The following is a 14,991-nucleotide window of genomic DNA, read 5'->3' as shown; positions in this document are numbered from 1 at the left end:
CAAACACCGTTAAACCCACTCTGATGTGTAAAATCACTGGGGTTCCCCCTTAACCCCGCCCCACCAGGGCACACCTAGAAAAAAAAAAAAATTCTGTTTACCATCATTGTGTTGGGGTGACGGCAGACGTCTCATTGGCAGTTAAAAAAAGTCTAAAAGTCCGGATGTCTCTGTCTTTGCTGCTTCGATTCTTTTGTGAGCCTCCCAACTGTATGGAAGCGCAGCATTAAATCGCCAGAGTACCCTTTTACCTCAAAAAAAAAATTCTTAAGTATGCCCCTTCCTGAGTGAAGTGCAGCAGTGCGTGGGTTAGTTGCTACTGTAGGGTTACGTTGCTGAACTGAAGCTTTGTCTTTCACCCATAACAAAGCATGCAGGTGCTGTGTAGACTACACCAGTCGTCCATTTCTTGTGAAAAGAAAGTGAAGAGGCGAGTGATTTGCTTTCTTTAGAAGATGGAATAAAGTATTCTATTGCTCTTGGAGGAAAAAAAAAAAACTGAACTGAGTCACTTCCATAAAACATCCTCAAACAAAGGTGAAGGTTAAAAAAAAAAAAATTTGTGTCCTTTGTTCACCGCTGGTGACAAAAAAAAATGCACGATCGTCCCTGCTTGGCACCAAATGTTTCATCACAATCAGAAACAGCCCTGATCTGAAAAATGGGAGATAGCTGCTGCCACTGTCACTTTGTACGTTATGATATATTGTAGCACCAGCAGACCAACACAGGCTGAAATCAGTGTGGGAGTATTATCGTGGTTATTTTTTAATCTCCAGCATTGAGATGCTGAATAAGAGCCAGATGTCGGTCAGCATATCTGTACTTCTGTGGATGCCGGAGCGGCGGTGAAGACAAAAAAACTTACAATGGGTGCTCAGTGTTCAAAAACCCACACAGACAACCAGATAACCGACCCAGAGCTGCCCCTGGAGGACAAACAAACCCAGCTGTCTGTTAGTTTGGCAAAGACGAACCACTGAAAGACAGCTCCGACTGTTCTGTGAGGTCACGGACGTCTCAGAAAAAATGACTCAGATATGTAGCATGTGAAGAGTTTCATGTGCTATCTCATATGAAAACATTAAAATATAGTGTTTTTCTCACCGAAGAATACTTTGAAAGTTGTTTCTCAGAAAGGTGAGAGCCTTCACTTTCCCTTTACCGGATGGTCACATAAATGCGCATTAACATGGGAAGAATAATGTAAGATCTAATTTCTTGTATTCTAATGAGCAAGGAGGTTTGTTGTGTTGTGTTTTCCGTATGGACCCCAACAGCAATGTGTTTCAGGATGGATGCAGCTAATCGGGATCTGTAGGGGGGGCAGAAACGGGTCAGCTGGAGCCCCCTGCAGCCTCAAGGGAGTACTACTGGTTTCCTATGCTGCAGCGTGATGAGCTCTGCCCACGTACTTAAGTTAGCCTTTATATAACTCCAGTAGTCGTGGGAAAAATGAAGCTGGGCTTGACTAAGTGGCTATTTTTTTTTTTTTTTTTTTTTACAGCCGGCAGGGTTTCTGTGTCACTGCTGTCAATGGCAGCCTTAGACTACAGACTGGGAACTTGAGAGGGCCCATCAGCTGGGTTTGATATTGGGAAATGTGGTGTGAGTGTGTTGTGTGTCGTGTGTGTGTGTGTGTGTGTGTGTGCGTGTGCGTGTGTGTGTGTGTGTGCGTGTGTGTGTGTGTGTGTGTGTGTGCGTGTGTGTGTGTGTGCGTGTGTGTGTGTGTGTGTGTGTGCATGTGGGGGGGGGTCATATGTTTGCATGGCTAATGTTTAGCCCAAGAGAATCAGTTCCCCGAAGGTTCCTGGGAGGGGAGGATAGTTGAATTTGTGCACATTAACAGCATTCCAGTGAAGTTCGAGCAAGAATTAAAACTGGCCGCAGACCTGCAGGCAGCCCTTCTCCTCTGAGGCCGAGTTTCCGAGCTTGTTTACATGCAAGGATGCCGAGCCTCAAACCGCTTCCAGCAATGTGGTTCATGATGAATGCAAATGCGTGGAGAACATGCTGAGAAAGAAAGCGTACGTCTCAGAAGATCTAATCTGTAGTTAGTCAGTTCAGAGGAATCCAAAACCCCACTCCAACCCTGCGTCTGACACTGCCATGAACTTGGGACTGCACAGCCAAAAAGTGGCAGGGGGGGGACGTCGCCATGGCAACTACCGCACTGGAGCAGGTTGGGACCCTGATCGAGCCAGGGGGGCAACTCTTCAACAGGCAAAAAAAGGGGGCCAAAAAAAAAAATGACTGACAGGCCCAACCAATAAAGCATGAAGTGGAATGTGAGGGTATGCGATGCCATTGTTCCACAAACATCTCAGGAACGTACACAGAGCCTTTTTCATGCTTTCACGCTGCTGTGTGATCATGCTCTCCAATGAACCCAGGCAGGTCCTCATCACTTATTTCCTCATGCTGACTAACTGCTTGTTTATTTCAGCCTCATGCACATGGTTTAAATAGTGGAGCAAATTCATAACTCAGAAGTTAGTTCTAGTTAATATCAAATAGTCGTATGTGTGTATCCATGACTCCGCTGATTGTCCTCTAGAGCTGAGTTTCATTCAGAAATGTGATATCATTTGCAAAAACGTGGGAATTTCACTGGAATTATGAAAAATCTGTGGGGAAACATCCTGAGCCCGACAATGAGGAGGGTTTCTATCCTCAGTCAAACCCAGTTTCTTCTGTATCTTGTTTCCAAGCTGGAGATAAAAAGAACAAGTTAGATTTGAAGTAAAGTATTGTTGCCTGGCAACAGCAATGAAAACCCAGCAGTGTCTGGGGCCTAGGATTTTTTTTTTTTTCATACTTTCCTTATACACACTCTGAAATTGTACCCAGAAGTGATTATGAGGAGAAAAAAAGACGGTGAAATATGTTTCGGGTCGGCTTTGTTTAGTGCATTGTGGTTAATAGTATCACATAGTGTATTCTGCAATCCGTTGTCTCCCATACCATTATTATATGTGATTTAAGGGTTAGGCAGGCTAATTTTGGCACACAGTACTGAAACATTAAGCAAATCGGGTTTTATAATGTTTAACTATAGTGCCAGTGGGGACTGGCGTGTAGTCCAGATGCCGTTTAGTCCAGCTGTTTGTTTTTCTGTCTAAATGGATGAGTTGGAGTCTGGGGATTTGTGGGGAGGAAGAGTGCAGACGGAGTGACCTTTGACCCTTTGTTCCACTGAATAAATGGTAAATTACTGGGTGGCTGGGATGCTCCCAGTAAATAAATCTGGCTCGCTGAGGCCATCTAGTGATGTGTTACTTAAATGCTCTTTGAGGTCCATTATGACAGTTACACACATTTGTATATAGGAGGACACTCAGCCGCTGCTGTGTTTGTGTGCAGGCCTGTAACTGTTTGCTCACATTAGACACAGTGTGATAGTTTCACTGGGAAATTGTGTTAGGATATTTATTCCAGAAACTACATTTCCTGTGGGAGTGGAGAGAGACATTTCTCTCTGCCTTCCATGACAGTCTAATACAAAAAGCTTTTCCCTCACTTTGGTAAACTACTGTAACAAACATAGAAAAGACAGCACTGTAGACAGTCACGATATTCGTAATGAGAGTACAAACATACAGAGTGCTTCAGCTCGACTGCGTGGGAGTGACCAGCTGCCTCTGCGAATCTCCTGTTCATGCAGCTCATGAGCTGATGAGATGGATAATAATGTGGAGTAAAGTGGAAGTTGTTGGGGTAACTCGGCTCAGGCAAAGTTCTTCTTGAGGAAGTTGATGAGTCCATTGGTGGAGGAGTCATGGGAGTGGACCTCTGCGGTGTCCTTGAGCTCGGGCTCGATCTTCTTTGCGAGCTGTTTGCCCAATTCGACTCTGATAATGCGGACGGGAAGGAGCTTTAGAAACTAGCTTTGAAACCATCATATTCCACATTTTCGGACACTATCACATATTTATTCTGAATCAGTTTATTCCAACTCTTTACTGTAGCTATGTGACGTTTACGCTGAGTAAAATATTCAAACCCAAGACTACCAAATGGAAATATTCTAGATGTCTTGTGGATCATTTAACCCAAGTTTTCTTAAGATCCAACCCCACACATTTGGTATTTTTGTAAACTTTGGAATCTCCACTAGAACTTAAAATATAGATGTGTGGTTTTTAACTATTCTTGGCTGCACAGCATGAGTATGAGAAAAAGCTGCTCAATACAGCCAGTAGATGTCGTAAAGACTGACTCACCCCCACTGGTCGAAACTGTTGATCTCCCACATCAAACCCTGGATGAAGATCTTGTGCTCATACATCGCTATGAAACAAGACAGAATCATCATTATTACAACAAATATATTACTACAGAGAGGTTTAAGTGGTTATTCGTATTGATTCAACGGGATTCCCGAGGTAAGACAATGGAGCCGCACACCACATAACCTATTCTCTTGCTTCACTGTCCAAGGCCCAAACAGACTTTTACTATGCAACAGGGTGCAGCAACCTGGCTGGACCTCATCTGTAAACTGTGGCACTTGGGCTGTTTCAGGAATTTCCAGATGAGGGATCACTCCTGTCACCACCTATACAACCACTGCTTTTACAACTGTAACGGTAGCACTCGACTTTTTCCTTCAGAGACCTAATCTCAGTATCGGCGGCTTTGAGTCATGAGAAACAAACAAGAGGGGTTTGCTCTCACCTATAAGTGCTCCAAGTGTGTATGGTGTCAGTTTTTTGAAGATGATCGAGGTGGTTGGTCTGTTCCCTTGGAATACCTGCGTTAAACGAGGAGAAATATTTCATTACACACAATTCATTTTGTGCAGGCCATCATCACAAATGCTCTTAATATAGTTGGGATTGCTGTGTGTATTCATGGTCACCAGAGGGCACTACCTCCTATGCTCGCTTTCTCCAGTCTACTCGTTAGTGCACTTCCTCAGGCTGAGCATGATTTGTTTTCTTCGAGCAACCTGAGATGACCACCCCTTCTCAAGTTCAGGTTTAAGTTTGTTGTCAAAATTGTGTAAGCTGCTGAGCGCAGGGTGGTCATTCTCTCTATGTCTTAGTCCAGAAAGTCAGTTTCTCTTGATTTGACTTACTTTGTGAGGCAGGATTTTCTCCAGAGCTTCTCCAGTCAGGCCGCTGGCCTCCAGCTCCTTCCTGGCCTCCTCTGTGGTCTTACCCTTCATCAGAGCTTCTGTCTGGGCCAGGAAGTTGGCCAGCAGGATCTGCAGCCGCATCAAACACACACCTTCAGATACAGTACAGTGCACTGCATGTTTTACAGTGACTGATATAGAAGTCATTCTCGCAAGGCACTAGCTTATATGTTGTACTGTCACGTTACAGCATGATGACATATTGCCTTTCAGATTCGATTGGCTATTATGTGTGCTATGCAAAAACTCATTTTTTTTAAACGATTTTTTTTACATAGTTACAGTGTATATTTCCTTTTTATTGAATTCTCCATGAATTTGTCTAAGAATACATATTCAATTGCACCTGTCAGCAAAAGCACATATAGACTCAGTGTCTTGCACTCCAGCTGGCTCTTGTGGTGGAAGAACCTATGACCTTTATGGATGATACCTTAAAAGTATGCATTCCTCAGGTTGTCCAGGTAATTAATACACATGCACTAACTGCACACCACTGCACCGGTACTCTTTCACAATTTTGGGCTTCAATTCCTTTGAGGTCACATGAATATATTTTGCAGCCTATGACATATTTTTAGGAAATATGAAAAACTATATCTTAAATTCAGACTGTATTCTGACTGTGTCTTTTTCACAGTAGACACAGTGGTGTGTCAAAGTATGTATTTAAAGTATGTATTTTCTCCTGCAGGGTTTTATCTAATACCAGTTAGGCCCTTCACTAAGTATACTTTTTAAAAGAAGGTAAGAAACATCATCATATCTGCATTCATACACCCTTGACTCAACTACTGGTCTGTACCCAAACTGCTTCAGACATATATCTCAGTGATAACACCAGTGGTACCTTGTGGTGCAGGTTGTCTCTGATGGGATGCTGAGACTGAGCTGGGATCAGGAAGTCAGAAGGCACCATACGTGTTCCTAAGTTGAACATAGTTAGACTGCATTAATGACACATTTAAGCAACCTGCAGACTCGTAGCATGAGGCCACCCACCTAGCAAGGCTATCAGTAAAGATAGGATAAGGGTACTAGAATATTTGCTTGGTAAAATCAAGGGTTACTGTACAAGACTCTCATATTGAACAATGATCTTTGGTGATGATACCTTGGTGGATGAGCTGGTAGAATGCATGCTGTCCATTGGTTCCTGGCTCTCCCCAGACTATTGGCCCAGTGTGGTAGTTAACACGTGCTCCATGGTTAGTGATGTACTTTCCATTGGACTCCATGTCACCCTAGTCAACAAACACGTTTATCATGTTATCAAATCTGTCACATACATTACGTTCTCTCTGATGGGTGTAGACTATTAACACACACATAGTGTTGCTCTTTGCTCTGTCAGTCAAAGATAATTTACCCATGCAAACAAGTCATCCTCTCCTTTGTAAGTGTGAAGGGTATTGCCTAACCTAATTCAAAATCGTCTTTTAAATCACATCATATAATAATAATTCCTGGAGGCTCTCACAGAGACCTGTGATGCCTTCAGCGATGTCGGGTCAGACCTGTTGGAAGTAGGCAGTGAAGCGGTGCATGTACTGGTCGTAGGGCAGCATGGCGTGGGTCTCAGCATGGAAGAAGTTGATGTACCAGATGCCCAGCAGAGCCAGCAGCACAGGAGCGTTCTTATCCAGGGGAGCGGTGTGGAAGTGGTTGTCCTGCAGGGGAGGAAGGGATGCTACTTTACATTCTTGTACTCTGTATCTTCTCTTGTGCAGGGCTCATATGAACGGTGTTTCTACATGACAGTGGTGGGCAACTGAAATTATTGTCATCTCATCCTGGTTTACCTACCATCCAGTGAGCTCCTGAAAGAAGCTTCTCAAAGTTGTCGAAGCCTGATGAGGAGAAGAGATGATGGGTTGCCACTAAATTTTGCAAATACATTCTTGGTCCCCAGAAGACGAATTCTAATTCTAACTTTGGTTATCCTCTGACTTTTCATCTAGCACCATCATTAGCATGATAGCGTGCTAACATGCTAAGATTATTTGTAATATGATGCATGCATTGCTGTCTGCCACAGTGTCTTTCTTCATACTACGACTGGGAGGCACCAAAGTCAGGGTTTTGCGTTGTTGTAAAAAATACAGAAATTAATGTTTTCACTGTACATACCAATGTGCAGGGCAATGGCCATTCCAATTGCAGACCACAAGGAGAAACGACCACCAACCCACTGAAAGAGAAAATAAACAAAATAATGAAAATACACCCATACCCCAAACAAAGTTCCATTGCAAAATGTGCATTTTTAAACAAGAAACAAGCTTTGTGCACAACAAAAGGTGGTGGGAACTGCAATAGGAACCTTGATGTACTTAACTGTACATCAAGGTTCCTGTCACTATCTGTTGCAGTTGACAGCAACATATTTTGTATTACTATTTTGACAAAAGTTTTTATATCTTTAGTAAGCGGTAACATGAGCAATGCAGATAACTTAGCACTTCAATAAGTTATTTATTTGAATAAGTCCTGTCTTTGGTTAAGGGTTTTTTTTCTCTCTCAGGGACAGAAATACTGCAGGCTAAACTCTATAGAAGTAATGAGTGTAAAACACTGGCAGCCATTTTCCCTATGACATAAAGGCCATGTCATAGCTGTTACCTTTTAAATACCAACAATGTAACTAAATGCAGCTCCCTGACCTTTGATGCAACCCAGCCTTTACAGTAACCTCTTCAAGAGAGAAGGTCGCTACCAATAATAACTAAGGCTGAAGAGAGAGGCTTCTGATTTCCCAGCAGGTGCTGGCCAGAGTGTCTGTCCCACCTACTTCACAGGTCAAAAGTCTAGTTTATTTATAGCTGCTGCCTACAGCCCATCACAGTCTAGGCCTGCTGCGCACAGACTGCTCTAAGGCGTAACACTCACATCCCAGAACTCAAACATGTTCTCCGTGTCGATGCCGAAATCCTTCACTTTGGGCTGAGGAAGAGACAGAGAAAAGCAGCACAGTTAGGATCAGATGTCGAGACAGAGAAAAGCAGCACAGTTAGGATCAGATGTCGGGACAGAGAGGGAAGGCTTAGCCTCTGATGGTGTGTCGTGACTTACGCCGTTTGTGGACAGGGCCACAAAGTGCTTGGCAACAGCAGCTTTCTGTTGAAACAGGCAGAGAATACGTTTAAAGAATTTGAAGAACATAAATTAAGTCCACTATCCACTTTGCTGCTTTCTGAGGCCACTGAATACTCACATCTTTGGCATGTTCAAGGAACCATGCTTTGGCCGACTCAGCGTTGGTAATGGTCTCTTGAGTGGTGAATGTCTGGAAAAGGAAATTCAGGTAGACACAATTCATAGATAACCAAGTACTAATATCAAAGTAACTGCACTTATGCAGGAGATTTGTGCGTAAAACAGGAATGATAATGTTTCCTCCAAAATAAAATATCACCAGACTTAGACTTTTGTTGTTTGAAAATATTTACCAATTAATCTTAGGTCACGGTAATGATCCTGAATGGATGCACAGTATTTTGCAATAAGTTAGTTGTGGTTGTTCCTGACACATCACTTGTACCAAAAGCTGAAAGTCTGGTATGAAAAACATTCAGATATGAATGTCAGCTGACGTAACACTGGCTTAAATGCCTGGGAAGAGCAACTCGTACAACAGTACAACCAGATTCATCTAACTGAATGGAAAAAAATGAAGTTACAACTGGTCAGACCAAGACAGATTTTATACAAACTGATTGTGTAAACATAAGTGTGAATGAGAAGGCATTTTTCTCTGCTGCAGTTTCAGGAGTCGGCTTTGTGTAAACCAGCTACCTTGGATGCGATGATGAAGAGTGTTGTCTCGGCATTGAGGTGTGCCAGGGTTTTGGTGATGTGCGTTCCATCAATATTGGACACAAACCACACATGCGGTCCACCCTTCGAGTAAGGCTTCAGGGCCTCAGTCACCATCAGGGGGCCCTGCAGTTCAGTTAAAGTTCGTGTTCTGTTTAGACTGTGCGCGTACTGGGCGGCTCACAGGAGTTGAATATGTGCGACTTTAAAATTGCACTCACAAGGTCAGATCCTCCAATGCCGACATTAACAACATCCGTGATGGTTTTCCCTGTGTAGCCCTTCCACTCACCGCTGCGCACTCTCTGCAACAGATAAGTAATCATCCTAAATGTTACTTTAGCGGTTGACTGGAAATCATCTACAAATTTCATCAAACTGTCATGGCCACGATTGCTAAATCCACACTTTTAAATGTGCAACCTGCAGGGCAACAAAGCTGGTGCCGCATCTGACTCACATGACAGAAGCCCTTCATCTTCTCCAGAACCTTGTTGACATCTGGCATTACATCCTTGCCATCAACTATGATGGGAGTGTTGGAGCGGTTCCTCAGAGCCACATGGAGCACAGCGCGGCCCTTCGTGTGCACAAAACGAAACAAACGTTTTTTTTTTTATACCCCGCCAGGATAAACGTAGAGAGGCAAACACTGCCATAAGTCAAGTTACAGCAGACACGTGGTCAACAATGAGCACCTCAGTGAAGTTGATCTTCTCTCCTTTGAACATCTTGTCTCTGGCAGCTTCAATACCTCTTGACTTGGCCTGAAGAAGACAAGAAATGTTAGTTCTTCACAGGATCACATCAATTCCCAGAACGTATGCATGTAGAGTATGTTATGCACACGCATGCCAAAAAGTGCCACTGTCAGTCAAATTGCCGACCCATCCTTCAAATGAATGGATTTTGTGTACCTAAAAAAATGAGACCTGAGATGAAGTCATGAGTCAGATGAATGGGACTTCCTGATCAAAGCTACAGTGGCATTTGAAAAGTCACGGATCACTAAGGTAAACATGAATTTACCAGATCAACCAACATCTTCATGACTTCATCTGTGACGAGATTCTTGGAGTAATCCAGAAGAATTTCTCCATCCTCAGTTTTCAGTGTGAGGCTGTCCAAACACAATAAGACATCAGTCATGGACAGAAGATTTCCTGACTAGATATAAAACACAATAATCAATCAAACAGTACGATTCTGTGGTCGAGTGGTGGTTGGACATCTAGTTTTGACTATTATGTAATGAGTTGTATAGTTTGAATGCATCAGAGCATTCTCCTGTGAACTTGCCTGTCAACAGAGTATGGAACCAGGAAAATCATAACAATAATACAACCTATTTACACACATACAAAAAATCTACATCCTATTCAGTTGTGCTGTGAATTTTTACACGGGTCAAACATTTTAATAGGATGTCTACCTGAGCTTCTTGAACCTCTCCTTGTCAGCCTCAAACATGTGCCTCATGTTGAGGTTCAGGGCATGGGCTGTGTACCAGTCCTGCAGCTTATGGAAGTTGGGGTCCTGTGTGAGTCCCATGCTGTCCAGAGGGCGCTTGCTGTGCTCCGCTGTGCTCAACTAGCCTGGCTGAGTCGGACCGAGCAGGTCAGAGGGAAAGCTTTTTGAAGGGTGTCCAGTCCAGATCCACAGTTGCCCCTCCTACAAGAGACACACGATACTCAGGGCTTGTGCTTGTCACACCTCCGTGCTGTCCTGCAGGGGGTTACATGCACTGCATGGTACAGTAACACTGTGTGTTGCCGTACTGGGAGCTCCACTGGTACAGCAACACACACTGGCATGTAGTTCAGCATGCTGCTAATGCTCGCTGTATGATACAAAATAAATGCATATGAATGAAAAACCCTCAGACTATAATTAACAAGGTAAGATACAATACGCAGTCTTCCATTCAGTAATCTCCAAAGATTTACTTGCCTAACTACGAATGAAAATTTTCAAATTGTGCAAGCTAGAGGCTGAGCTTTTCGCCCCCTCTAATGTTTGATAAATAATATTATATCTTGTCAGCCATACACTACCACTTGGGTGCAATGAGGCCAAAAAAATACTGTTCGGCCAGTTCATTTTATTATATACCTTTAAAGTTATGAATTTAATGTACATCTTTATAATTTAAGGAACATAAGACTGACATTCCCCCCTCCCTTTCTTTGTGCAAAGTGAAGATGTATATTTATTTACATGTTCATTTGTCAGTTCCTGTGTTTTATATAACTGTACTGTACTATAGTTGGTTATGATTTTATATCACTGAACTGTGTTTTCCGTGATTTATTTTTTACTTTAACAGCAACATTGCATCCTCATTCTAGTGTTTAGTTCTGGCCTAATAAAAATTTCATTCAAAACTTGGATCCATTTTTATGTCACTCATTTGCCCCAAAAGAGTATGAACCATTTTCCTGTCGTCTTTGGCTCAGAACATATGGTATTTTATAATTTGGGTGAACGGACCCTTTAAGTTTCATCTCATCCTATAGAAAGTGTAGCAGCATATTCATACTATAAGATATATATATCTTTTTTTCACCAGTTATTTTTTATCAACAGCCCATTAATGTTTTGTCACATTGATCTGGTCAAACGAGCAAAAGGGAAGAAGAACAAAAAGCATTAGATATTAACATTATATATTCTTCTAGACACAATTGGACACCAGATAAAAATCTGGACAGTGAAAACAGAAAATCCATAGAGTGATGCATATTGTTTATTATGCACATCATACTTTATGTAAGGCACATATTAATAAAGTCAAGTTACCACACACTCCAGGGTAATTTTTTTCTCAGACTGTCTTTCAATATCTAAACACGAAAGTTCGAAAGCATCCCATAACAGTGTCGTTCTACCATTACTGTGACTACCAGGAGGTGCAAGCGGTTTCTTTTGAAAGCACTCTGATCCTGGTGGTGACTAGAACAAGCAAACTTTTCAACACCCAAGGACAAAGACAGTGATGGTGGGGTCCATCTATTTGTGCACCTCACCGCCCCCAAGTGACCGTTTTTTAAAGTGTGGAGTACAGGATGTAATGTTCTTTATCACACAGTAGAGGGGGAGAAAGCCTTAAAGTTCCTTATTTTTTGGGCTGGCCAGAGTGGTAAACCTGAACAACAACAAATTGTGTAAGAGATTTGACCAGAGTTGGAAATCACAGAGAGATTATCTGAAAGGAGGCATTAAATAAACTTTATATATAATTATGACTAATGTGGGCAGCTGATGGCAGAATGAACTTACATTTCCACATCCCCAGCAGGTAAAGCAAACACAAGAAGATACTGTCTGATGTCTTTAGCAGAATATTGCAATGTACATCATAAGAAAAGCATTAAACTCACAATGACTCATATTATAATATTTGGTTAACCCCCCCCCCCCCCCCCTTTTTTTTTTTCCCTTTTTAGAGTGTTTGTCATTTTTTAAGAGCTCCTTTTTTGGGCTGTGAATGATGGCCACACCCCTTCATACTGTTTAAACGTGTGTGTAGTTCGGGAGTTATAACCATATATATATCGGGAATGGCATTTTAGAAGCCTTTAACAAAAGAAATGAAAGAAATCATATGGATCAGTTGGTTGAGGTCAACATTACGACATACTAGCCGAATATGCCTTCATGCCACTAAACACTTAAATGAAAACACAAGTAAATAAATTCATTCACAGTTGTTTATCTTTCATTTGTTATCCCGTTAATCACTAAGTAAACGCTCAGATATGAAAACCAGTATTTTTGACAAGGACTAAAAGATGTACGGAAAAATGATCGCACCTATGAGTTGTAATTGTTTTCTTCTTTTTTTTTGTTTTAGCATCCTCATTTCCTACGGTCACAGAATGGCTCTGCTACAAAGTACACCAACGATTCACAGTAAAGATTATTTTGATATATATATGGTTTCACTTCCACTTGAATAAGAATCTTGCCCTATTAATCTTAAAACAACTATTTCGTGATGTTAAAACGTCACTGGTTGTCTTTGATTGTACGTAGGCCTGGAATCGGTCATTATTTGTATGAAACGAAATTTAAATATAAAGTCATGACGTTTAAGACCAGGTTTAAAACGCTAGCTGGCACATTAACGCTAGACCTGTGGTTTTACTCAAAAACGCTGACTTATGCAAGATGTTTCTTTGCGAGAGTTTTATTGTGAAAGTTGTACCGGAAGTGTCTGTTTTAATTGATGCGCTCTTGACGGTGGTCACACAGACAGGGGATTCGCTGTCAAGAGGGTGGATGCCTAGAGCTGGTGAGCGATGCGGTGATTAACTTAACGTGTACTGACATTTTTCTTGTATTTTACTGAAGCGGTTCGGTTTCCTCCCGGTTACGGCGTCACCGACTGTTGTTGGCCTGTACTGGCGGACCACTGGGCCGCGCACAGTAGCGTGTGCTTCTTGCCAGCGCTCACAATCGTGTCGCAGAGAGCTAGCTGGGTAGCTAACGTTGGCTCTCTCAGCTATGTAGCTAGCATGCATAGAGCCGATGAAACACCGATGCGTCCATTATCGGACGTACCTCACTCTTGACATGGTTATTAACATTTTTCCGTCATAATTGAAACCGTAGACCCCCTTTAGACAATTGGACAAATGTTTTCAGAGAGCGCTGCAAATGCAGTTGACATTATTGTTCAAGTACACGCTCTTATTTTGGTATACAGACCCAATTTGATGTCTGGTGGTGGAGCGCATCCGTCTAAGCTAGCGGGGAGGGAGCAGTTGGCGGTATCGGTTATTTCTATTTTCACTGTCACTGGCTTGTATCTGTGAGCGACGCTTCGGGTTCGATTCGTGTCTTGACAGAGGACAGCCGTGGCAGTGCAGGTAAGACTGAGGAGTGAGTTAATGAGCTCCAGCGTTAGCAGCGACCTGGCTTGACTGCATGTCCGATAACGGACCTGGGCGTTCTCGGTTTTAAGTTATGCGCTGCAGTTGGTAATCGCCACCGCACAAAAATGGAGTGTCGGTCAACATCGGACAAACGGACGACAGCGGCTTTAGTTACAGCTCGTGTGGTGGTGTAACGTATGGCTGTGGTTAGACTTGACAATATTTGGTAGACGTCAGGGAAAGAGCAATAGCTTGCTAGCTAGCAAGCGAGTATCTGGTTCTGTGTGGCCAGTGGGCGAGTGTCAAAGTCGGGAGTGCAGCGGACCCAGAATACCGGGCATCTACCGTCTGGTTGCGCCGTGGCGTTTTCGTTACAATCGCTTTTCTAACCTTTGGCGTATTGATGCACTGATGCCGCGGAAGCCTTTCCGGCGAAACTGCGTTTAGGGCATTAAAAGGCCGTATTAATAGCTGCGACATAATGTTCCCGTGACTTGGGCCATGCCATCCCAGTGAGTTTCGATGAAACCGGCTAACTGCGCTTGCGGGGATTCAGTTACACCTTCCTGCTAAATAGTGATCGGATTTTAAAATAATCCCTTTAGCAAGTACAAAACCAACCCACTAGTGAATTTTCTGCCTCATTGAAGTGGCAGTATCAAGTAGCCAAATGTGTTTCACTGTTGCATTAACAGTCAATCGCCCAAGAGTAGCCGTGCAGTGTTTGATAATGTATAGAGAGCAGCAAACGTGCCATAGAGGTGCTGTAACGCAAATCTGTAATCCGATGCAGTTCACACAAAAAAAATAGTGCAGATATGCTGATTGAATGCTTGGTTTATGCACCAGATTATCTGGGAACGGTTTCTTTCATCCATTTCTGTAGATTAGTAGTAACTCACACAACCACAGTTATGTTGGTAACGTGGCTTCATATAGTCTCTACAGTACAGGGGAGAGATATCTGGAATTGCATTAATAAATAACGTTGCCCCACTTTTCTCGAGGGGTGTAGGCATCTACAGTCTAGCCAAGGATCTGTCTTTTGACATCATGCGGAATGTGTTTCCTGTTTTGGTCGTCGGCGTGCAGAAATGAAAGTAGAATTTACCATTTAGTTACCCATAGGATTTGATCGTCTAGAAAAAGAAGGTCGCT

At 42.7% G+C, this 14,991-nt stretch overlaps 1 protein-coding gene across 3 annotated transcripts; it reads right to left on the bottom strand.

Annotated features, from left to right (window-relative positions):
- Nucleotides 1-3,455: 3,455 nt before the first annotated feature.
- gpib (glucose-6-phosphate isomerase b) lies at nucleotides 3,456-14,295 on the bottom strand. 3 transcript variants are annotated; one of them, XM_040138473.1, is made up of 19 exons: nucleotides 14,224-14,295; nucleotides 10,389-10,627; nucleotides 9,986-10,076; nucleotides 9,655-9,723; nucleotides 9,417-9,536; nucleotides 9,178-9,261; nucleotides 8,936-9,082; nucleotides 8,355-8,426; nucleotides 8,213-8,257; nucleotides 8,030-8,083; nucleotides 7,271-7,331; nucleotides 6,947-6,990; nucleotides 6,658-6,810; nucleotides 6,255-6,384; nucleotides 5,991-6,067; nucleotides 5,081-5,209; nucleotides 4,678-4,753; nucleotides 4,224-4,290; nucleotides 3,456-3,851 (listed from the first exon to the last, which is right to left on the bottom strand). In XM_040138473.1, the coding sequence occupies exons 2-19, from the start codon at nucleotides 10,505-10,507 to the stop codon at nucleotides 3,728-3,730; spliced, it is 1,662 nt and encodes a 553-aa protein (XP_039994407.1). In that variant the 5' UTR covers nucleotides 10,508-10,627; nucleotides 14,224-14,295; the 3' UTR covers nucleotides 3,456-3,727. The 3 variants fall into 3 exon arrangements, with proteins under 3 accessions (XP_039994407.1, XP_039994397.1, XP_039994417.1); XM_040138463.1 differs by lacking the exon at nucleotides 14,224-14,295 and adding an exon at nucleotides 13,667-13,849; XM_040138483.1 differs by lacking the exon at nucleotides 14,224-14,295 and adding an exon at nucleotides 12,236-12,314.
- Between the last annotated feature and the right edge of the window lie 696 nt (nucleotides 14,296-14,991).

The sequence above is a fragment of the Xiphias gladius genome, chromosome 1 (assembly GCF_016859285.1).
Source record: "Xiphias gladius isolate SHS-SW01 ecotype Sanya breed wild chromosome 1, ASM1685928v1, whole genome shotgun sequence".
NCBI classification, from domain to species: Eukaryota; Metazoa; Chordata; class Actinopteri; order Istiophoriformes; family Xiphiidae; genus Xiphias; species Xiphias gladius.
Note: the sequence above shows the minus strand (reverse complement) of the source record. Positions and strands in the feature narration are given on the sequence as shown.